The following is a 25,634-nucleotide window of genomic DNA, read 5'->3' on the forward strand; positions in this document are numbered from 1 at the left end:
TATCTGTAAATTCTACTTCATCCCAACTCGGCATCTGATCCCAATAATTCCCTTTTCAAATCACTTCCCCCCCCCTCACCTCAATGAGGACTTCAGCTCCTTGGCTTCTTCATAAAATAAATGCTACCTCATTTAATGTATTTTCCTTTCATGATTGGGGTACACTTACATCTCTGCCCTCATTGGATATATTTCTTAGATCAGAAGTTTTTTAGAGGGTTTCATTTAACATTCTTTAGCATCTCCCACATGGATGATAGACAGATGGATATAAAAGAAAGATTTTTATTATGGTAGCACTAGTTTCTCTCTTTCCTCTTCTGAACTATGGAGCCCAGAGTATAACTCTTGTAAGAGAGTTGGAGTTATTCTGCTAGCATTGTGGTTCTCGGACTTTATAGTCCCAGATCTTTTTATATTCTTAAAAATCATCAGGGAGTCTCCCTACACAGAGATCTTTTATTTACATGGGTTTTATTCATTGAATTGTTAGATGTATTAAATTTAAATATTAATTCAGTTAATTTTGACCTCATGAGCTCCTTTAAAGAGTCTTGGGAAATCTTAGGAGTCCCAAGAACATTTTTTGAGGAATAGTGTTAAGGCAAGTAATTTTTCAGCCTTTTAAAAAGAATTCCTTATTTGTTATTCTATCATTTTTCAGTCATGTCCAGGACTTTGTGACCCCCCTTGGGAGTTTCTGGGCATAGATACTAAAGTGGTTTGCAATTTCCTTCTCTAACTCATTTTACAGATAAGGAAACTGAGGAAAGAAGGTTAAGTGACTTGCCCAGGGTCACACAGCAGTAAGTGTCTGAGGTTAAATTTGCACTTGGGAAGATGAGGCTGCCTGATTCCAGTCTCAGAGCCCCAATGCTCTGGTTTATCCAAGAGTAGTTTTCCTAGCTGCCTCCAAATTCCATATTACAATGTTAATTACTGTTCTTCTCTCAGGGAGAAAGAGGCTCCCCTGGACCAATGGGAGAGGAAGGCGTTAAAGGATGCCATGGGAGCAAAGGGCCCAAGGTAACCATATTTTGAAGCCATTGAGAAATATTTTGATACAGTTTTATAAAATTTCCCCAAATTTAATCTTTTTATTTTTCTTTTTTCATTCTTTTCAGGGAAACAGGGGACTCAGTGGAGAGGAGGTACAGTATCAAGGCTCGTTATTAAACTGCAGAGAATGATTTAAAATGACCCATCCTGTACTGGCTAACAGGTTCCTACATTGGATTTATAAATGGATTGTCTGATGACCTTCTATCTAAAAATTCATTATGTTACATTTGGTCTTTTATTTGATAACAAGCAATTTTATTTTCTCCATCAAACATTTCAGTTTTGCTCTTTTTAAAAATTTTTTTATTGAGATCAAGCTTAATAACAGCCTGTATAAACCTTTATGGAAAGAATATATATGTATATATGTATCACATGTGTTTATTCAAACTCTTCCTCTTGGATACTGAATTATGTATTGTTCTGGTTAATGTCTGGCTTCATTTTACTTTGGTGTAGGGGGCTTTTTAACACTTATAACTCTGCATTTTCAGGGAGAAATTGGGGAACTCGGGCTTAATGGGATCAATGGAGAACAGGTAAACCCATCATCTCCTCTCATAGAAACTTGACACTTAAGAGACCTCTTGCTGAGGAAAAGGAGACTTTTTGCCTCTTTTTTTTCTTTTTTAGGGTGAAAGTGGCCTTCCAGGAACAAAAGGAGAAAAAGGAGATGAAGGTTCTCAGGTGATAGACTTATTCTTGGAGGGTTTAAACTCAAAAAGAGAAAATAAGATTTTTTTAAGAAGTCTTCATTGGAAATAGGTGCAACAGGCCAGTTAAAAAAACCAATGATTTTGGCAGTAACTTTCTGAAGGAAGAGTTCCTCCATCTTCTAAAAACCAATTTTCAGTGCCTGCTGAGAAAATGGAAATTCTGTCATTAGAGAGACTTGTTTCAAAAGGGATCGCATGGCACAGGACAAGTGCAGCATTTGGAGTCAAAAATATTGTATTCAGGTTCTGCCTCTGACACTGACTCCTGGTGCACTTTGGACAAGTAATTCAATGTCTCTGGGACTTGATTTCCTCATGTATAAATTTCAAGAGTTGGTCAAATGGCTTCTGAATTCCCCTTCAGAATCTCTCTTCCTGTGATGCTATGACCTCTTAGAGGAGGAGGGCGTTAAATTTGTATTTTGTCTGACCTTTACACCTTAGTGTAAATTAGTTTGAGACCCCCTCCTGAAAGCAATTTTTGGTAGAAGAAAGACAGGGAGAGAGCAGAAGTCGCTGGAGGAATGGGCAGAAAAGTCAGAGAAAGGGATCACTGGGTAGGAAGAAGATACAGAATAGCCAGTTTAAGGGTCACTGGGTAGGAAGAAAGCAGAGAAGAGCCAATTTAAGGACTGGAAGAAACAGTATTTAAGTGGGTTCCTACCAAATGCCTAGCAGGCTGCTGCTTTCACAGTGTGAGTGCTCACACCCTCTGAGACAGTGCGTGGAAGACAGGAGTTTTTGGGCTTTTTGTTTTTTGTTTTTTTTAAACTTTAATATTCTCTTTAAAAACCGATTTACCTGAATAGAAAAAATTTTTGTGAAAATGTTTTGACTTATATTTTAATATCTTAGAGGAAAAATTCTGTCTATATTATAATATAGAACCCCATTCTTTTTAGGGCATCCCTGGGAAGAAAGGACCCCCTGGTGACAGTGGCCAAAGAGGAGTGCGAGGAGATCCTGTAAGTTTTTTTTTATTCTATTAAGTGAAACCACAAGCATAAAATGGGCATTCATTAAGCACCAAGTGTATGCTACACATTTACTTGGCACAGAGTAGGTACTTAATAAATGCTTACTGATTGAATAAAATTTTAAAGCACTTACTAAGTACTTTCATACATAATTGATTTTTAACCTGGGATATGTGAACTTGTTTTTTTATATTTAAAAAAATTGCATTTGAATAGAATTCATTTCCTTTTAATCCTATTATTAGTTCTTACATTTTTTTCTTCTGGAAGCTCCCTAAGGTATCTAACTTAGAAACAGGAAATACTTTATGCCCTGGAAGAATCTGGCTCCTGTGTAAAAATAGATCAGTTTAAGAGGCTTCCACCTCCAGAAAACGAGCATTTCTCTTGATTGTTTCTAGACTCCATCAGGGTAGCTCAGTTGTGATTATGTCCAATCTAACAGTTGTAGAATTTTAAATTCCTCTGAAAGGTGCACCACCTGAATACTCTGAGCGTCCCTGCGTAATTCCCTGAATGTCCCAGCTGGTGCCTGGAAAGCTGGCTCTCTGGAGTGTTCCATTTATCCAAGCGCTCCCTTTGACATGTGTGTCCCTGGCACCCCACCCAGAATCTGTCCCAGCCCCGGGACTGCTGCCTGTCCCTGTGTGTGGCTTGTGGGTTTCTGTCCCAAGGAAAGATGGGTGAGCAGAGTTGATGGGATCAGTGCCGGCGTGCGAAGGCATGATCCATAACATGTGCCATCCGCCCATTTCTGGAAAATGTCCCTCTTTGGCGGAATGCCATGCTCTCCCGTACATCCGCTCAGCTTCTCGGGTGCACAAACACCACAGTGACTGGGAAGTCTTGTGTAATGTTCCTGTTGGCTGGTGTGTCAAAACAATGCACGGCCCAATGAAGTATATCCTTCTTGAACAGATTCAGGGCTATGGCTGTGATTTTTGTGCCTGGGCCAGGGGCCCCCCGCAGCCCTCCTCCTGGTGCTCCCTCAGAGCTCTGGGAGAAAGGGAAGTTGTTCAGAGGAGTCAGAGACCCCCCAGACACAGCTTCAAGTCTCTCCCTATTCCGCCCATTCTCTGCTCAGCCACCATTTTTGTAAAGCATGGGCTGACATCATTCCCCTGCTTCATGAACTCCCATGGCTGCTGGTTACCTCCAGGATCAGGTCAAGCCCTCAGTTTGGTGGTCTAGATCCTTCCCAGCCCGGACCCTTCTTCCTTATCCATGCTTCTTACATTTTATTTCCCTCCTGTTACTTTATGGTCTGACCGTGGCTGGCCGTTCATATACAACACTCTACATCCATCATTAAATGAGGTATTTGTAAAGCATTTTACAAACCTCAGAGTGCCATGTTATTATTATTATGATGATCACCCACATCTGGAAAGGTCTTGGTCCCCCTCTGCTTCTTCATTCCTTCCTCTTGGTTTTCTTCAAGACTTAATTTAAATCCTAGATGCTGTTGGAAGCCTTTTCCAGCCCCTGACTGCTGCTCCTTCCTTTTCCAGAGTTGTTGAGTTATTGGGTCGTCCAATCTCATCTGACTCTTTGTGGCTTTCAGTGAAATGTATCTAGTCATTCATATGTCATCTCCCCAGTGCGTATGTAAGCCTTTTGGGGTTAAAGACTGTGTTTGCCTTTCTTTGTGTTCTCTGTATCCAGCACAGTGTAAGCTTTAATAAATACTCATTGACTCTCCAATGGGGAAAATGTTAATTTGGTGGAGAGCTGAGATAGGCTAGGGAGGAATCAGATCCCAGCTCACTCTGGCTGTCTTATTTTATCTTATCTTATCTTATTTATTTATTTGTAGACAAGTAGCTAATATTCCTGTTAGTAAGACGCTAGCCCTCTCCCTCTTTGCTGCAGGAGTGCAAGTGATTATACCCCAGTCACAGCTACAACCATCCTCTTAAATAGGGACCCAAACTCACTTGTGAGGTTATTTTAAATGGTTCCCCACATATACAGAGGGTAGAAAGTCAAATCAAGATTTCTTTCCTCAAATCCAGAGTTCTTTCTTCAAATCCACTGAGGCAGCCCTTACATGAGATAGGGCTGTTTCTGCTTTTTTCCTGTGCCTTGTTGGAGGCAGTTTGCTATTGTTAGGAGAGAATTGTCCATAAAGTCAAAGGATCTGGGTCCAATCACTGTCTATGTAATGTGGGGCACCTGAAAACTGAGGATCTCTAAGATCTCTTCTAGCCCCAGTGTCCATGAGCCCATGTTTTCTTCCCAGGCTCCACCATGAAATCCATCAATTCTGCTACTGCATTCTTCCCTTGAAATAGCAACCTCCAAGAATCACACACAAAGCTAGGCAGAGCTTGGGCAGAATTGGAACTCTCTTTTGGGAGGGTAGGTAAGGGAGTAAGGAAGGAGACTTAACATACATATGTACTAAAGTGACTGGTGCTGTCCATGGTCATGTATCGCTAAATCGCTAATGGTCTCCTTATTTACCCAAATGGAAGAGGAAGGAGAGAATTCATGTACCTGTTCCCTATGTAGACAGAATTCTGCTGCCTCTGTAACTAGCAGAATACCTGTCTTCTTGGAGTTGTTGGTTTTACAAACACACAGCTTAGGGCTGAGTCACATGTGGTTTATCTGTCTAAATTTCCTAAGTATCTTCTATCTCCTTTATTGATAATCACATACAAACACACATACACATACGTTTAGCTCTTCATGGCATAGAGTACTGGTTCTCAAACTTTTTGGTCTGGGGATCCTTTAAGATTCTTAAAAATTATTTAGGACTTTCACACACAAGTATTTATTTGAGCTGCTGCCTATTGAAATTAATCCTATTTGAAATTAAAACATCCTTATATCATTATGAAAATAATTTTGATCTCGTAAATCTTTTGAAGGATCTGAGACTCCTAGGAATCCTTGGATCATACTTTGAGAACCTCTGGGATAACAGAACAGAAAAAGGCTACAAAGTTAGGAAGACCCAGGGTCACACCCTTGACAAATATTGGCCCTGTGATTCCTCTTAGTACCCACTAGGAATCTCTTTTAGACTGTTGAATAGCAGAACAAGTACCAGTTTGCATTAGTAGAGGGAATTTCCTCACTGGAAAATGAAATGAAATCTCTAGTCTTGTTCCTCCTTATCCTTCTCTCTCAAAATAGAAGTTAAGCTATTTTAAGAAAACTTAATACGCCAAAGTTCAAGCTTGGGAAAATAAAAACAAATTTGAAGGTAATTATTGGATTTACTAAATGATTCACTTCAGAATTTCTTTCAAATAATGTACTCCTCTAGTATATTTAAAGTACATATTTTAAAATATTGACTGATTTTTTTTTACCCAGTATTTTAAAATGACATCTGTTATTTTAAAAGAGTGATTATATCCCAGTGTGGGTCAGCAAATATTTGCTAAATGACTGATGTGGTGTTTACTTGGGTTTACCAGATGGGTCAAATTGGCCACCAAATTTCCTCAACTGGACAATTGAGCCAAACAAATGGTTTGACTTTATTTTTCCAAGAAAATGATGGCTGCTTCAATGGAAGCAGTTCAACCAATTGGGTGTTTTAGTGTCACATCCACATGGCTTTCTCAGCCCCTTGTTCTGTTAAGAGTTGATGAGAAGTAGCTGTAACCAGCAGATGTGGAAAAATATGGAGATTTTGGTTAGTCTCGAGGGGAGGGGGGAAGAAAGTGTATCAGTGCTGAAGAGTTGATTTCTTTTTTTAAAAAATCTTATATTTTTTTGGTTACTTCTTCAGCATCACTTAAAACAAAAGAGAAATTTGGCAAGGATGATTTGGCAGCAAGAGGTTGGAAAGAGAGGTTGAACATGTCTGGGACTCAGACTTCCTGGACCTGGGATAAGATTTTCCTAACAGGATCCCCTCCAAAAGCCAGCAAGGACCTTCCTTCTTGTCCCACTTAGGCAAGAAAGAACACCTTCTTGTTCCTTCTCTAGATATCAGAGTATTGTGTAACTTAGGAGGAAGCCATAAGTAGCAGCAGAGGATCAGGGGCCTCTTTGGCTTCATCTTTGGATGGTCAGTCCCTCAAGAATAATGCTGTTACTATGGTCAACATCAGGAACATGGTTTTTGAGATTTAATTTCTCCATGAAGAGCACCAAATAACTATAAAAATCCAGGGGGCTGGTTCCCCATGGACAAGGAAGAATGTTCCAACAACTTATTTATTTTACTGTATTTGTGCTCTTAAATGAGTGGGATTTCTACAGCCAACTTTTTCATTTCTTTTGGCCTGATGTCTTGTGAAATACCCGAGAAGACATGATGTAAAAATTGCTTTTTCTCTTAGCAAAAGCTGCTGACAATTTTGTCTTTTATTATTATTTTTTTCCTAGGGCAATCCTGGATCAGACAATAACAGAAATGGACTCACGGGCCCAAAAGGAGAAAGGGGAAGACAAGTAACTATGTGGGAATTTGACACTGTTTTAGTAAAATGGCTACAAGGCAATGGTGAAATCTAAGCACAAGGGGATGGAACATAAAATGAGTCAAAGGATATTATTTTCAGAAGCTGATTTGTTTAATATAAAAAAATCTAACTATGGAATAGATGGAAAGTCACTGTTTCAATTGATCTGGTGGCATCCAGAAGTTCAGATGTCCATTTTTGATTCTTCCTTTGGGAGTAAATGTCTTGCTGAACCTTCACTTGGTATATTTGTCTGTTGAATGGGAATATCTCTTCAGGAATAATTGATAGAACTGACTCCAGCAGAAGAGATCTCTTGTCTCCCAACACATTGGGGAAACACATTGTAAAAGAACAAAATATTCTTGTGATATGATACGAATAGTATGCATTGGGTAATGATGGCTCTTCAGATGCTCAAGATAAATCTCTCTGACAAACTTAACAGTGACAGATTCCCACCAGGTTTTTGAGTTTAAGAATTCCATCCTTGCTTAAGGATTTTTTTAATGGACTGGTTTCTACCCATCATTTCTCTTAATTGAATGCATATTTTCATAATTCTTCCTAGAGTTGTGAATGGTAAAATAGAGAAGATACTTTGCCTCCCTCCTTTTGGATTTTGAAGAACCCTATTTTGAGATGTTAATCAGTGGTGTGTTAGTCACCACAGTGACTTAGCCAAAAGACTGAATCCTGGATGACCGATGTATAACCCACGTAGAGGAAGCCAAAAAAAATGATCATATTAATGACCAACATACAACATATTTCATTACCAATAAATGGCAATAAAATGCTTGTAAGGACTTAATGGATAGATTTAATTTTAAATATGATGTGATATATGCCAGAGAGAGATGAGAACAGATGGCGTCATCTCATTAATATGTGTATGTATGTGTGTATATATATACATACATACATATATATATATATATGTGTGTGTGTGTGTTTGTATATACAAACACACACACACACACACACACACACACACACACATATATATATTTCCTTTCCTGAAAGGAAGATATGATTAATGGTCATTGGAATGTAATGCAAAAGGGGAGAATTTCTCTCTGTCGCTCACATTTGACTCCACTGGCTTCTCGGGGTTTCTACAAATTCATTCAAAGAGGGAGAGGTATAAAAAATGTTTGCACTTGTCCTAAAATGAAACTGCTCGTTTCCTTGGCAGGGAAGGCGCGGACGGCCAGGAATACCAGGATCTCCAGGCTCCCGAGGAGACACAGTAAGAATCCACCTAGACCCGAGTCCTAATTTCCTGCTGGCCTTGGGGGTGACAGCAGGGCAGGGACTTGGGTGCTTCCATGATGACTTGCTGGCTTGGCCAGTCTGAAGTGGTGGTGGCGGCTCTGACAGTAGCACTAGACCTTCAGGGGAATCGTCCCGACCTGGTGACATCGGGCATCTTCAGTGGATCTTGGGAGGCATCCTCTTCTCAGCAGGCTAGAGTAGGAAGCCATCTAGACTTGTAGATAAGACCTTGAGATAGGACTCGGACTCAAGCTGAGTGATAGGCTTAGAACCAGAAGGAAAGGAAATGTCATTTTGTCCTATACCCCCATTTTACAGATGAGGAGAGTGAGTCTAAGAGAAGATAAGTGTTCTGTCCAAGTTCACACAGGTAACATATAGCAGAGTGGGTGATCCCAAATCCAGCATTCTCTACTCTGTGCTGCTCCATATCCCTCGGAACATCTCCAGATGTAGATGTCTGCCAAATTTGTTTTGTTTTCTCATTCTTCATTAACGTTCAGGCCTTAATACATGGGGTAAACTGAAATAAAGCCTGCCCTTGACTGGTAAAACACAAAGACTGTAAAAGGGCCAAAGAAAAATATTTTATAATAGAAAACATGATTAATAAGGCGCCTGTAAATTCTTACATTTCATAACAGATCCTAAATTAGGTTCATTCTTTCTCATGTTAATGTATTTTCTAGCACTCTTTAGTTTATTTCCAGAGCCCCCTTCCTAAGTAAATATTAGAAAATTGGGCCTGATTTTTTATTTGTTTAAGTCCATTGGTCTCAATTTATGATTCCTTCCTCAGTCAGATGATAATAATGGGACTGATCTCATGATCTCAAGAGAAAAACATCCTCATATACTCTGAGAATTCCGTCCTCTCTGCATGGCAAAGAAAATGGATTCAAACCGGGGAGGGAGAAAGGGGAAAAAGTCTGAAATGTTCAAAATTTATTGGCCTCTGGAAAAATACATTTCATTAATGCTACTTTAATACAGCTATGGATAAAATTGTGTGTTAGCTAATCATCTCACATTGTAAAGGGTGGGACTCTCTTACATACCCCTGGAAAACATTTTCATCTTAAAGAATATTGTCCATAAGGACTATCACATGGTGTAAAGGGGAAAGGGAAAGACTGATCTTGTGGAAGTGATAGCTCCCTCAAGGAGCATCATTGTCGACTGATTCTCCTAGGCCTTCTTTAGGCGTCATGGCTGGCAGTTATGACCAATGTCATTTTCATGTCATATCTGATATTCAAGTGCAAGACTGAGTCAGGATTCTAACAAGGAACTCCATGGTGTGAGCTATTTGTGATTAAAAATGGGGTCTGGGATCCCCCAAGTTCCTGGGGAACCACACCGATACCAGTGGCAAGGGCCAACGGAAGTGATACTTTTGCTGAGTTGCCTCCAGCAGGAAGGCATTGTAGTGGAGGGCTGGAAAGGGGATGGCCCTGATTATCACGCAGTAGTGCCTGGGATGAATGGGGGGGCTAATGTGAAAGAAACTCTCCAGCAAAGAGGCAGCACTGAACTCCACGGCAGATGCTGAAGGGCATGTGTGATGTGCTGTCAAAGGGCAGGTTTTACTTCTAACTAGGGTGGAAAGGCCCGTTCATCATGCACTGACCTTTTCATCCAGCTAGGCTAAGCAGAACAAAGCAGGAATATGAATGGGTTTGCTCCTTAGACGGAGTGTGATTAGAGTTGACATTTTCTATCTGAAGGAATGATTGCTTTTTCTCATGATCTGGAGTCCCAGATCTCTGCAGATGTTCCAGGACTTAATGCAGTCATACTTGGATGCTAGTAGAACAGTATGAATCCTAAAGATCTGAGTCACTTGGCAGCAAAAAACTGAAATATTCTTTTTAGGTTTCCCATCCATATTCTCAGGCACTTAATCTCTTATACTTTTCTCCTTGGTAGGAAGCTAGGACTACCTGTTCGGTTCCTTTTCTGGTCTGATCTTGAATCAAGTCTAGGGCTGGGAGACTCGGAGTCTTAGTTCTGTCAAGAATGGTCACTAAATATTTATTAAGCACCAATTAGTGCCTGATGCTGTGCTAAGTGCTGGGGAAACAAAAAAAAAAAAAAAGAATCATAAAACAGTCCCTGCCCTCAACCAGTTCACAGCCTGAGGGGGAATACAACAAGCAAACATGTACAAATAAGCTCTACAGGATAATTAAGGGAGATTAGAGTGCAGAGGGGTTGGCGAAGGCTTTCTGTAGAAGATCAGATTTTAGTTGGAATTTGAAGGAAATCAGGAAAGCAGTAGGTAGAAATGAGAAAGGAAAGCCTTTCAGGCATGGGGGTTAAACAGAGAAAATGCCCTGAGCTAGAAATGAAGGCTCTTGTTCTTGTAACAGCCAAAGATTTCATGTCAAGGAGTAGGATGTGAGAAGGGAGGAGGGAACTGGTAGTGAAGGGCTTTGAATGCCAAACAGAATTTTTGCCTTTGATCCTGGAAGTGATAGAGACCTACTGGAGTTTATTTAAAACTTTACTTATAGTAAAGGTACTATAAGGATCTAGTAAAATTGTGCATAAGATCAGTTAAGAAAAGTAGGATTTGTCCTAGACTGAGCAAGCTGAAATTCACTGAGATTGATCCAGGGTCTTAGAGATAAGTGTTGGAGTCACATCTGGGGTCCACACCTGTCTTCTTTCTTCCTCTTCCTGATGCTTCCTCCTTTTCTACCTGTCTCTTAAATCACCTGTACCACAACCTCTTCCCTCTGAGCCCTGCTGTCGGTTGTAATTTAAGCCAAAGGTATCCCATGTCTCAGAGATATTTATATTTTAATAAGAGACTCTTGAATATTAAAAGACTCTCAAGGTATGAATTTCCAATGACCGCATTTCAATTGCTATAATTCAGGAAGGGGAGACATTGGGGACCTAAGAGTTCTTCCCAGAAATCCTTCTATCAGACCATGGACGCGGCTACCCACTCTGCCCACGCTTAGGGCTGGTGCTATGCAGAAGTGACACATCATTTCATTCCCTGCCTTTCTTTTTTTAGAACCTGGTTAGTTGAATTAAGACCAGTAGAACCCAGTGTCCGAGATGCTTTTCTTGCTGCATTGTGTGGTAGAGAGGTTCAGATGAGATTTGCATGTGTAAAGTTTTCTAGAAACATTAGCCATTAAAGTTATTTCCACTAAGAACCTTAGCGTGAGTCCGAAGCCAGAACGAAGGAATCGGTAGCAAACCCTTTGAAGTTCCTTAGAGGGGGGAAATCTATATGGCTGGACAGCAGTTTTAAGTCCTCTGGTTGTCTTCATTGGCTCCTGTCTCAGAATTGTGTTGGTTTGTTTTGTTTTTCCAGTGAAGCAAGTTATATTGCTTTGGATAAAATGGAAGAAGTTTGGCCACCTTCCTCCCACCCCAATCACTACCACCTCCCACCTGCCAATCTACAGCTAGCCAATGTAGCCAAAGCTCAATTATTCAGGGACTGATTATCTGCTGTGCATGATTCTCCAAGCCCTTGGCTGATCATCCATTTTTCTCTGGCTTGCTGCCTTTTGGACACGGCATCGATAATTGAGTTTATTTGGCCGTTAGCCTGATGAAATAAAAAGAGATGAAATCTGCCTCAGTCAATTGTGCAAGTCATGAACAGCTCCAGTAAAAGTGGAGTGGGGAGGGACTACTGGCTAAAATGGATTTCTAAAAAAATTGTAAAAGAATTTTTAAAATTGTAAATGGTGGCCCTCATAAAGGGAACAAGAATTCTCTGAGAACATTTTAGTGCTAAAGATACTTTTCCTCTCTTAAACATCAAATAGGAAATTGCATACCTATCAACAAATATTCATTTTGTGTGACATTTTTAAATGTGGAAAAAGTTAAATTTCCTTCATTTCATTTTTTAAAATTGTCCCCAAATTCTTTTACCCAAGGAGCATTCATACACATACACTCCTGAAACCAGCATTTCCAAGTTTTCCCAATATGATTTAAGCACAAAAACACTCTGTGGCCTAATTTGGGAAAAGTTGGTCAGTGATACTGCTAATTGTAGGATGGGAGATAAAGATCCTACATCAGAACCCTGCTCTGATGCCTGTATGAAGTTGAGTCAGTCACTTAATCTCTCCTTGCGTCATTTATCTCAACTGTAAAATCAGGCAGTTCTTTTAAGTTCCCTTGGCTCTAGGTTGATGATCCCAGGATTCTGTGATGTGGGCCCATGCTAGAACCTGAGGTTCTATCTGGAAATAGTTCCCTAGAACATCTGTGGCTGTATTAAATCCACTGCAAGGAATATGGAAGCTGAGCAGAGTTGAGCATCCTTATGATTTCAGCAATAGGTATTATTGATTCTGGTGGATCTCTGGAGCTTGAGAGTTCTGAATAGTAGGGGGCTGAGCCATTCAGGTCCACATGAAGTGTCATCAATGGGACGAGTCCCCAGAAGAGGCTGGTTACTTTATGCTGGTCCAATTGGTCCAGATTAGAAATGTAGCTTAAAACTCCATATATATATATATATATATATATATAGATATATAGATATATATATATATCTATATCTATATCTATATATCTATATATCTATATATATATCTCTCTATATCTATGTATATATGTATACACATATATCTATGTAAATATGTATACACATATATCTATGTAAATGTGTACATGCATGTATATGTATGTACACATGAGAATATGAATTATACACTTCTGCATTGTGTATGAACAATCACTTGCTTTTTGGATGTATGCTTGTGGAGTGTATACATGTATATATGGCTGTGTATGCATATTTATGGTTGTATACACACGTCTGTATGATGTATATGTGCATATTTTATTCTAGGTATATTTTTATTTACAGTACCCCTTTGGGGGCTATTTCTGCTTTGTTTTTCCCCACTTTAGCCAATACATGGCCGACGAGGACCAAGAGGCCCACAGGTAACGTCATCCTTTCTCACCTTTCCACAGAATAGACTTTGCCCCATTGTTCAAACAGTAAAATATGGATGAGCCAACTCATAATAAAAAGAGCATGTGAATGTGGGAAAAAAACTTCCTTACATCTCTTTTTGGGTAACCTAAGAGAGTTGAATGACTGTTTTTAGAAACAGGGACACACAGAGAAATCATAGAATCCTTGGAAGGAACTTTAGAGGTTGTCAGGTAACTGAGTGGCTCAAGCCCAGAGACTGTAGTTTAAATCCATCAATAGACACTCATGATTGTGTGATCCTGGGCAGGTCAATTATGCCCCATGACATATCTGCATACCTCAGTTTCCTTCCCTGTAACATGAGCATAATAATTGCACCTTCCAGGTGAGGATCAAATAAAAGCACTTTAATATTTGTACTTAGCACCACATGGTTGGCGCATAGTAGATACTTGAAAAATATTTTTTCCCTTTTCATTTTCCAGTAGAGGAAATTGAGACTCAAAGAAGCTGAAACTTATAGGGTCATGTGGCCGGTGAATTTATAAAGCAGGATTTGCACCCAGGTTTTTATAGCTCCTGAGTTTAATGCTCTAACAAACTCAGAAAATCAGCCCCTAGAAAAATGGCTGTACACAGGATGAAGTAGCACACAGAGCCCAGGTGAAGATTGGGAACCAGAAAGATGCTGTCCACAGGAAATCTGTCTGTCTAGAACTGAAGGAAGGATAAGTAGACTTGTTTCTGGGGACATGTCCAAGTGATAACTGAGGCTGATTCAACATTAGGAAAACTATTAGCAAATTGATGATATCAATAATCAAGCTAACAAAAATTATATGATTTTCTCAATAGCTGCAGAAAAAACATTTGACAAAATCTAAATTCATGCCTATTAAAAACACTAGAGAATGTAGAAATAAGTAGAGTTTTCCTTAAAATGATCAGGAGCATCTATTTAAAACCATCAGCAAGCATCATATGTGTTAGGGACAAACTGGAACCATTCCCAATAAAATCGGGGGTGAAACAAGGCTGTCCACTATCACCATTACTATTCAGTATTGTATTAGAAATGTTAGCCAAGTGATAACTGAGTCAGGATTCAGGGAGGTTGACCCAGGGACTAGATGGGGGAGAAAAAAATCCAAGTTCTCCAGATTCTTAGAGAGTAGAGAGAGATACTTAATCTTTCTGTCCCTTCCTACTCCTACTGTCTACATATGCCTTTTGATGCCATCAAAGGTGGCAATGGGAAGTTACTGAAGAGGAGTTGTGGGAACCCACATTAAGAGTCTTTGGGGGAATAGAAGGAAGGCTTGGGAGTTTCTTTCATCATAGCCATTTAGTAATATAATGTACCTTATTGCTGCCCAGTGTAGAAACACAATGTAGAACTCTTGTCAGCATAATATAATGGCTAAGAAATGTCTGGTTCTCATTTTCAAATACGATATTGAGATACTAAAATATATTGACAGCAAAATAGAATCTTGGAAAATAAAATCTGAAGAAATGTATTTGACTTCAGATTTTAAAGAAAGATCAGGCTAAATTTTTTGAAATACAATAAAATCACAAGTTTTTTTGAACTAGGAAAACTAGGCAAATTAGGAATCTTTAGTTAAAGTTGAGTCTCATTTGATTTCAGATGAGTCAGTTTATTCAAATGTGTGGGGTTTTTTTTATTTCTATGCTTCTGAAGCCCTAAATAAATTTTCTCAGGGCAAATATGAAACCAAACAAGATTTTTAAAAAGAATGGGATAAAATTCTATTGTAAATTTCATAGCTGCCATTTACACATTCATGTAAACTGTGGCCCAAATTATGTTATCTCTGAACATGGCAGTGATTCACATTGCATCTCTCTGTGAATTACAGACTGTACAGCTTTTATGGTGGGATTTATCCAAAATTAAAGGCTGATAAAAAGCATTTTATGTCGCAGCCTGATGTGAGTTGAGCTGTGTTTACATTGGCATGGAGCAGCTCAGAATTGGTGGCCAGATAAGCAGCGAGTAATCTTCCTACATCATTAGACCTAGAAATCTATTCAGGATGAGAATTGGTTTGTGTGTTAACCAAGCATCCATTAAAGGAAAGTGTTTAGGATGAAGTTCCTATAGAGATAGAAGGGATATTTGCAATAGAAATGAAGGGGATTGGGTCAGGGTGAACAGTTTAGGAGATTGAAATCAATCAGGGAGAGAGACTGAAAGTAGAAACTCAAGGGAGTCAAGAAGTGAAGAAATTAGTCTCTTGTGATGGCATTCAGGATATGGGCTTACCTAATGTTGGAGGCTGAAGGAGCATCCAGAGAGACCTACATGCTGTTCTTCTGACGTGCAGCCCCATTCACCAGTGCTTCTGAAATTCTCTGCAGGTGTGCAAATGATAGACCATGCAAAATAAATTTGAGATCTTTTGTGCCAAATAATTTTTCCATTTTCCTAATTAGTTTAATTCCATGACTTTCAGGTATTTCCATAAGGAATGAGAGGTATCACTTCTTTAAAATATATTGAAATACTTGGAGAAATTAGACTATGTTAGGCATGATGATTTTCAGTCTTGGATTGAAGGAAGGGAAGGAGGGAGAGAGGAAGGGCACTGATGTAAAAAAGACCTTGCTAAGTGCTGGAGAGACAAAGAGAAAAGCAGAACAGTTTCTGTCCCCAGGAGACCATGTTCTAATAAGATCTTTCATCTGTAAATCCCATGGAGAGACTTTAATGGTCATTGGGGTTCGAAGGTGAATTCATCACCATCACTTCCATTAATAAAACCATGTCTGTTCATGTCTATATCTAATGTTGAACCATTTGACAGTACCTTTGGACCATGGTCTCTGCCCTTCAGCTGTTCCTCAGACCTCATTATTCAAAAACCAAAATTCCAGTTGAGAGATGGTACAGGACATTTTCTTCTCCCTCTTCCTGTCCAACTTGTGACTCTTGAGCAGGGCTGTCAGAGAATGGATAGGGCTCATTCAACTTAGTCAACTTTTTCTTGCATCTCTGCTGACAGGATTTGGCTAAGAAAAATGTACTTTGAGCATGTGTAGGAAATTCATTTATTTGCACTGCTCTGCTATGGATGATTCACTACTTATATTTTAATAACAAAACTACACATTTCATCATTCTCATACATGAATCAAAATTTTGGTCTTGTGAGAATCTCACCAAATGTCTCTTTTTTATTCTAGGGGATAAATGGAGTTTCTGGTCTGGATGGTCATCAAGGAGCATTGGGATTAAAAGGACCTGAGGTAAACATTGTCACTGATTGATATCTTTAAGTAGCTATACTCCAGTTAAGAAATGAAAATTTATGGCCAAGATAGAACCTGTTAATATTTCACGTGAAGAAAGGTGGAAAAGTGAACTTGGGATGTATGTGTCTCCAGTTGCAGGGGGACTATTGTGGCTACTGTTTCTTTGTACGGATTTATAAGGCTCTTGAAATCCTTAATCTGGGTCTTGACCCAATGAATATAAACTGTTGGGACTAAGTTTTGATTGAAAACTAGAAGTAGAGACAGGAAAGAATCCTGGTTTTGAAAGCAGAAAACCTGGATTCAAACCTTACCTCTACCATTTATTAGCCATATGATTTTGAGCAAGTCACTTAAATTCTTTAGGTCTCAATTTCCTTCTTTGATGAAATGAGGGGGCTGGCTCTAGATCATCTCTACAGGACCTTCTAGTTCTCAGTCTCTGATCCTATGTGTATGTTAGGTACTTCAGATCACTTTAAGTTTTTTTTTTTTTTTTTTGCTGAGCCAATTGGGAATAAGTGACTTGCCCCGGGTCACACAGCTAGGAAGTATTAAGTATTTGAAGTTTTTAATTTTTTTGAATATTTGTAAAGCACTTGTCAGAAAATATTTCACTTGGACCTCACAACAGTCCTGTGAGGTAGGTGTTGTTATTATCCCTACTTTACAGATGGGAAAACTAAGGTTCAGTGACTTATATCCCAGAAGTTACATAGTCTGTGGCAAAATTTGTACTGAGTTCTACCTGACTCCAGATCCAGTACTATTTGCTGCATCAATTAGCTACCCAAGTATTTCCTAATATACTCAGAAGATGAGGGAGAGTAGAGAGCTCAGTTTTACTATATCTGAGCAGGTATTTCAGTGGGGCCAAGAAAATTCTCGATTGTGAACTTGTTTGGGAACACATGTAATGTTGCTCAGCAGGAATTCAGTATCGCGGATCCAAAAGCAGCAAATAGAAGAACTGGCTGTTGGTGTCGGAAAGAATTGCTTCAAGTACAGTGTGAGAACAAGCTGTGTCCTTCAGAGAAATGATGTCTGTGGCAGCTTTGGTTCTGTTACTTGGGATTTAATCATCTTGGAAGCAGGACAGTTTTTTCTGTACAAGGGAAGAGGATGTGGCTGGGCTGACACTGCTTGGAGGAGAAAGAACAAAGAATGGGCCAAAGGTCAAAATTTGCCTGCATCAGTTAGTTAGAATATAAGACAAGTTAAAAACACACACAAATTTGGATTTAATGAGAACATACAAAAAAAGGGCCAAAATGCAAGAAACAGTTACATGTTTTTCCTATAAACATCACCCTTAGCTTTGAAAGCTTGAGGAAAAGTTGCCTTCTTGGGAGAAGTTGCCTTTTTTTCCCCCAAAGATTTAACACACATAATTATCCACTAACAGTTGTTCTTTTGAACTGGACAAAAATCTCTCTGATTTATTTTTATTTTCTCAAAGGATTCCACAGCAGTAAATAAATAAATAAATAAACCAAAAGAAAAATATCTTTTTTTCTTGAACCCAGTATTTTAAATTGATTGACTTTTTTCTGAATGTTTTTCAAGATATTCTCCCTAATAAAGGAAGTTTTTCTTAACATCCCTTTGGACAAAGATTATTTGTTATTCAGTCTATTTTTCCTGCAGCACCTAGGACAGCATTTAACACATAGTAAGTGTTTTACTGAAGATTTATTGAACCAGATTGAGTTGGATTCAAATAAAAACAGTGGGCAACTGGGGTTAGTAGAAAATTCTCAGTGGAATCCCTGACCCTCTTCTACCCTGCATCACAATTCTGATAAGCTTTTAAATTAAAGCATCTCTCTATTAACACAAAAGTAATAACAAAATAATGTCAATCAACAAGCATTCTCAAGCCTTTATTAGGTGAAAGACATAATGCTGGACATTTGTGATATAAGGAACAAGGTGCCCTTAAGGAGCTGACATCTCTTGGAAGAGGCAACATGCCTCAATGGAAGTATATATGAAATAAGTGCAGACGGATAGGGAAGGGACATGGTCCCAACATCTGGGGAGAGGAGAAAAGGTTTCTTGTGGAAAGTGGTACTTGAGCTAAGTCTCAATGTGACGTAAAAGGATTCAAAGAAACAGAAATAAAGGAAGAATCTCCTCCAAATCTGAGGAATACCAATGCATGGTATTATACATGATTTAGCAGGTATAATTATAATTATATTATTATGTAATAATATCATATTATTCATTATAAGATTATTCAGTATTGGAATTAATAGTAAGAATTCCTGCCTTATTTTATTATAGGTAATATCACTTTGAGGATTTTTTTATCATCCTTTAAATGTTTAGAAATTTTATTTTCCATCAGAATTTTTAAAAGAATAATGTAACCATTCAAAAAAAAATCCAACCAAACAACTCTTCCATGCTTAGAGTATGAAAATGCTTCCTATAATGGAGGTTAAGTAGAATAAGTCCAGAAAATTTTTGTTCAGTGTGACCTCATTTTTTTCTGCAAATCACTGATATTTTGATAGACAGATTGGTTTCCAGATAGTGCCAGTATGTCAGAGTTCAAAGGAGAGACATGTCATATTCTGAGAAAAACAAGAGAGAGAGAAGTTAATGGGATTTAACTTTATTCCTTAGGTGTTTTAGATAAAGCTTTTCTGTTTTGAAGGTCTTTTTTATTTGGAGGGCAATAATTTTCCAACTCTATTTATATAGGGCCCAAGAGGAGATCCCGGCACAAAAGGAGCACAAGGAAATCTAGGAAATAAAGGCCCCTCGGTAAGTGTTGGCAGACAAAACTACTCCATTATTTTTGGTTAGAGAATTAGGATTTTCAACCTGTGGATCATCTAGGAGAAGGAGTAAATGAATGCATGGTATTGTCACATTTATACATTCCCCAAATTGCCATTTGAATCTTTACTTAAATAAATTTTCTGCACACTAAATAAATAGTATATTCTATATGTTTGTTACTCTTTTAAAAAAAAATGTGTATAGACATTGCCATGATTAACTACAATTCAACTCAAAATACTATAGAATTTATAGTCACTTTTTGGTCATTATTTTCTCAGACACATTCTAATAATATTACTGCTATAATAGAGGGGAAATGATTTTATGTTAAGAAAGGGGTCCTTGTCTTGAAAAGATTGAGAACTACTGATCTTGGGCTATGTTCTCCATGGGAAGATGGTATCGGCTGAATTGGAGCAGACTTCTAGATGGACTTCTTTGGTTCACGCTTTTGGTTAGTGTGTACATCCCTGGTCCCAGTCCTACCCAATCAAGCTGTCCTACAAGGCTTAGTGAAGTCAGAAGTACCTTAAAATTAAGCAGTAGCAGAGATCTGTCTTTGTCCCACCACAGCTTCCACCTTAGCAGAACCTGCATAAAACTCCTAAACCATAAGCCTGACCTGCTCAGTAATCTCTTCTGACTGCCTATGACCTCCAGGGTCATTCCTTCACAACTGACCCCCCTCGCCCCCTCCCACACACAATTTTGAGCCATTCATCTGTTCTCTTCACCTAGCACTCTGATAACAAAGCCTTAAGTTCTGATTTGTCATCCTTTATCCTAATTCATCATTGTATATTATATGATAAATTCTCCCTTCTACAGGTAAACTCTCCCAAATGGAAGGAGTCTGCTTTGCATTTTGCATACCTGGATTATGTAAAAGTGGCACAGAGCATCTGGGGAGATTTTAGGGGAAATGTTAAGGGCTTAGAAAGAAGGCTCTTGGGTATTTCATCTGCTTCTCCATGAAGTTCAGGTGTCGATGGCGTGAAACGCAGCCTTCTCGGTATTTCCCTTGCTCTGTTCTCCAGAACTGTGATCCAAGCTGCTCTTAGGAAAGTAACTTATTCCATTTGCCCCACAAGGCATCTTTTACATCTCTCTGGCTGTGGGTCATAGCTATAAATCATTCGGTCTCTTGGCTTCATCAAAGTCAGTAAAAAGGCATCTTTCCCCCTCTGCAGTCTAGACCTTTTGTTTATCTGGACGGAAAGTAAAGGAGGACTTTGCTCTTTCTTTCTTTCTTTCTTGAAATGCCCTTGTCAACGCTTGAAAAATGCGATTCCGAACTTGGGGGAATTTGCCTCAGTCAAGGGAATGATGAATGCTTGTTTTCAAAATGTTGTTTTCAATTTAACAAGAGAAACTAAAGGAGATCAACCAAGTCAAGTAGCCCCACAAAAGGTTTTCCAGTCGCATTAGCTTCCCCCTATGGATTTGGGAATAGTATGGTATAGTGGATAGAACAATGACACTGAAATCGGGAAGTTTAAACCTTGTCACTGACCGGTGCTTTGTAGCTGTGCAGGCTCAAGTTATCAATCTCTGAGACTCCCATTCCAAATCTGTAAAGTAGGACTACTGGTACCTGTGTTACCTGCCTCCTAGGCTTGTTGTGAGGTTCCTTATGGAATAAATAACACATGGAAGGTATTTTGCAAACCCTGAAGCACCTGACAGCTGTCAGCTACTGTAATTATTATTGAACAACCAGGTCTGTTCATTCACTGGAATGGTATAACATGATGGTTCTGAAATTTGGTATTGGAAAGTTTACGAAAAAAAGATTATTCTTGGTAGTGTTCTGAAAAGCATTTAATACAATGTTCAGTCATAACTAGATAATCCACCCACAAAGGATTCCGTGTGGGGATTAAATGAGTTTAACATCTATAAAACATGTTGCAAACCTTAAGGCACTTTATAAATGCGGCTGTCACTGATGATATGGTGAACACAAACACATGCCTAAAGAAAAATAAAATTAAGATTTCAATAAAAGAAATAAGCAGTGGCATCCAAAACAAATTGGGTACAGCTCTGCCTTTTCTTTCTTTTCCTTTTTCTTTGTTTTTGCTTGCTTATTTGGTTGCTTTGGTGAAAAGAGTCTATTTGCTCTACAGAGATGCTTATTTTTTTTCTTGTCAGCTTAGTGTAAAACACTAGAAGGCAGGGACAGCTGAAAGGAATTGGGATGCCCAGTGTTAATCTGAGAACCCCTGTGGAATTTATATAGGCTTAATCATTTTTACAATTATTCACAAAGATATGCTGCTTTTAAAAATCTCTAATTTGCTGGGGGTTCATTGGATATGCCATAAGTATTTCAGACATATCCCAGACAGACCTTACTATTTTCCCCTTTAAAATCCCCCATCCTTCTAACCTCCCTATTTCTACTGACAGTACTTTCATTCTTCCATTGATCACATTTTACATGGAGTCATTTCCATCTCTTCACTCTCATTGATTCTACTTCTTCAATATCTCTTGCATCAATCCCTTTCTCTGTGCTTATGCCACAGTTATCCAGCCCCTCATCATTTCTTGCCTGGACTATTGTAATAGCTTCCTAAAGAATCCGGTCTCTATCCTTTCTTCACCTGTTGGAGTCCAGCTCCTGCAGTAGATGAAGGATGGGAAACTATTCAGGGGCCAGGGGGAGAGAGTTTTGAATATGAACTCTTCAGAGTTTATTGATCAGAGAGACAAATATATATGGCTCCAGTGCTTATAGACTTGATACAAAGTACGCTCTTTGAAATCCCTATAAGCTTTTTCTAACAAGCATGGATCTGCTGAGATGTAAATGATTAAGCCCTAGATCTTGGTTATTTAGACACAGATGTAAATAGTTGAGATACACATCAACGTGTCATACCAATGTCCTCAAGTACCTTTCTCCCAAATGCCTTTAGTCTCCATTGCGGGCTGCGTTTCCTGTCCTAAGATCAAAGGTAGCCCTTTGATCCATTGTATAATAATTTTACATTTTGCTTCGGTTTCGAGATTTCTAATCACATATTAACAAGGATTTCTCTGCAATTTCAATCATAAAAGAGAGTTTTGGTGAGCCAAGTTACTGTAAGATTCAAGACCTGGAATGGATTCTTACTTGCTGACCCTCTACATCCACCCATCTCTCATACAGTAGAAGGAACGTCCAGTGAGGAAACTTTATCAATGATGGTCAATCTCTGCTCTGAAAATGTTAGTCTTAGCTATCTGGCCACCAAAAGCCAGAGCTTAAAGGCCTTGCACAGGGTCACAGAACTAATATGTGTCCAAGGCCAGATTTGAACTCAGAAAAACAAGTCTTTCTGACTCTGAGCCTGTGGCCCTCTGTCCACTCTGCTGTTTAACTGCTCCTAAAGTCAGGAAATCAGGAAAACTGAGGTTTGAATCCCACCTCTGACATCTGCATGACCCACGACAAATCACTAAGACTATAAATTGCCGTGCAGACGCCATTCTACATTTGTAGAAAGAGTTCCATCCCTGGGAATTGCCTACATCAATGAACTCACGGTCTTGGTCCAAAAAAAGAAAATGCTTCCATTAAGTTGTTTGATTGTGAGTCAATAAATTGCAGACACATTACATAGTAGATTGAGATCTGGAATGTACCTAAAAGGGTTGTTTTGAGGACTGAATGAAATCATAGACAAATCACAATGCAATGTGAATGTTAGTTATGGGCTGTTATGTGGTAACAGCAGGAAATAACTAATGACCAATCTGTGTCCTCTGGTGATATTTACCCAATACCGAGGGAGTTAAAGGGGGAAGGTCTCCTGTTCTTTGGGAAGACTTCTGTGGAAGAATTTTGGAGGACAGAGATGAGAGACAAAACGGGCAGACATGGGCGATCTGAAATCTGCATTATTGGAGTACCCAAAGCTCTGAGATTACACCTCCCATGGATGTAAAGTCTTCCACTTGGGTTCCAAAAACTCCTTCATATTGACAGTTAAAAGAAAGAGCAGACTTGGCTGGACGATAGTTCTCTTGAAAAAGGGAATATTCATGGGCTTCAAGTTTCAATCAGCACTGTTGAATTCAAAATTCAATTCTCCATCTGCATGGCATGATGTCCAAAATGAGAGATAATAATCGGGCAATATCTGGCCAATCTGGATTATATTTTTGGACACCACATTTTTGAGACTCAACTTGTCTAGGCTGGAAGTTCTGTAGCTGCTCAGAGGCCCTATCTTTCTACTGACTGGCGGGAGAGCTTTGACTTGCTTCCTTTCCAGCCTTGGCCATTCACTCTCCTTAGACAACCCGGTGGTCCCTGATTCCAAGCTCACATATTAGTACCAGACTAAGTGCGGACAACTAACCGACTTCAACAGCTTAGAACTTCCGAGCTCCAGGGAGTCACCAGCCTCTGCTCTCCCAAGAGGCAGAGATAACAGGGGAGAGTCACCACATCCAGCTTGGACACCACCAGCGAATGATAGAGACAAGCTGGAACATAATCAGGAGGCCCCACCAGGGTGGTAAAGTAGTCAGTGCCATCGTTTCCCAAAGAACTTGGAATGTTCACTTGGAGAATTTTTTTAAAAATAGATTTTTAAAATTTTTCCCAATACACACAAAGGTAGATTTTGACTTTTACCTTTGCAAAACTTCATGTTCCAAATTTTTCTTCCTCCCCCCCCAAAAAAAAAGGCAAGCAATCTTGTATAGGCTAAACATGTGCAATTTTTCTAAACATATTTCCATATTTGTCATGCTGCCCAAGAAAACCTGATCAAAAGGGGAAAAAATATGAGAGAGGAAAAAAAAAACAACAAAAAAGGTGAAAATAGTATTCTTTGATCCACATTCAGTCCTGGAGAACTCTTAGGGAGGAAAAAATATTTTCAATATCTGGAGGACTATCAAGGGCAAGAAAGATTAGCTTATCTTGCTTGGCCCCAAGTGAATAGAAGTGGAAGCACTGGGTAAAAATAAAGTCACCTGGAAGTGGAATGAGCCACCTTAAAAGGGAATAGATGCTTGCTTCATGAAAGGCTGGATATCCTTATTGGGATATTCTACTGAAGTCTCTTGAGCTGAAAAATTGGATTAGATGGGCTGCAACCTCATTTATCTCTCAGATTTTATAATACTCAGTCTATCAGAAGAGCCAAATGTGACATAGCAGTTCCAATGTCCCCCCAGTGCTTCGGATCTTTTTTTGAGATGAATTTGTTCTTCTAGTATCTTTCAGTCAAAAGAAGCTCTGTGAGATCATTTAATGCATCTCTTCACCCTCAGACAGGAACACACCCAAGTCAGTCCAGACTGATGAAGTTACTATGTTTTAGAGACCTTGAAATCAGGAAATTCCATTATCTCCCTAAAGAACTGTTTCCAACATTTGCCAATCCTATCATTTAGAAAATACTTCTTTTTAGCTAACTTTCCTCTTTCATAAATTAAAAACTTGGGTTAAAATGAAAAGATGCTGCTTTGTTTTTTACTCCTGAGTAAAACCAATTTAGACTGGGGTTATGTTTGTCTTGGAAAGGATTGTTTACTTCTAGAATACATCATTTGTAGTAGAAAGAAAATCGACCACAAAAAAAGAATTCAATACCCAGTATTAGGATTACTTTTAAACATTATCTCTAAACATTTCAGTCAAAAGAGAATTTTTCTTCATTAATCTGAATCTCAAAGGGAAAAAATTATAATTTCAGTTTCTAAGTACTGTCTTTGAAGTATATGAGTGTGTATGTGTGTTAATGAGCTTTTAGTCTGTTAAGATAAACCATATTTTCCAACAGACGCATAGGACAGATAAGAATAAATTCAATACAAATGTCATCTGGAGTATTTCCTTTAAAATTGTGGTTTTATTTTTATCTACTTTTATTTGTAATGCCTCCTTAGGATATGGCCATGGCACCTATGAGTCTCTTCGGAAAAAGAATACCAAAAAAACATTGAATGATTTTCACGATAGGATTCAAATTACCTTATTAACTTTCTTTAACTTACCAGCCTTTATATGGCAGCTGCAATAGCTTTTCCAGAATGAGGATGGATAGAGTCACAATGCTTTTATTCATCTGTAATTCATTTTCATCCAGGAGTTCAAATATAACCAACCATTTGGAGGAAGTTTGCTGGATCCTGATATAAAATTTTCATATTTGGCTTTTTT

The 25,634-nt window shown here is 38.8% G+C and overlaps 1 protein-coding gene across 1 annotated transcript in view; it reads left to right on the forward strand.

The window, feature by feature from the left end:
• The window catches only part of COL6A6 (collagen type VI alpha 6 chain), a 128,137-nt gene that overhangs the window by 58,244 nt on the left and 44,259 nt on the right, over window positions 1–25,634 (forward strand). The window contains exons 14-23 of the mRNA XM_051962343.1: window positions 955–1,026; window positions 1,125–1,151; window positions 1,557–1,601; window positions 1,696–1,749; window positions 2,681–2,743; window positions 7,109–7,174; window positions 8,384–8,437; window positions 13,363–13,398; window positions 16,604–16,666; window positions 19,385–19,447. Of these exons, the coding sequence (XP_051818303.1) occupies window positions 955–1,026; window positions 1,125–1,151; window positions 1,557–1,601; window positions 1,696–1,749; window positions 2,681–2,743; window positions 7,109–7,174; window positions 8,384–8,437; window positions 13,363–13,398; window positions 16,604–16,666; window positions 19,385–19,447 (543 nt within the window). The remainder of the gene's footprint in view (window positions 1–954; window positions 1,027–1,124; window positions 1,152–1,556; window positions 1,602–1,695; window positions 1,750–2,680; window positions 2,744–7,108; window positions 7,175–8,383; window positions 8,438–13,362; window positions 13,399–16,603; window positions 16,667–19,384; window positions 19,448–25,634) is intronic.

Source organism: Antechinus flavipes, chromosome 5 (assembly GCF_016432865.1).
Source record: "Antechinus flavipes isolate AdamAnt ecotype Samford, QLD, Australia chromosome 5, AdamAnt_v2, whole genome shotgun sequence".
Taxonomy (NCBI): Eukaryota; Metazoa; Chordata; class Mammalia; order Dasyuromorphia; family Dasyuridae; genus Antechinus; species Antechinus flavipes.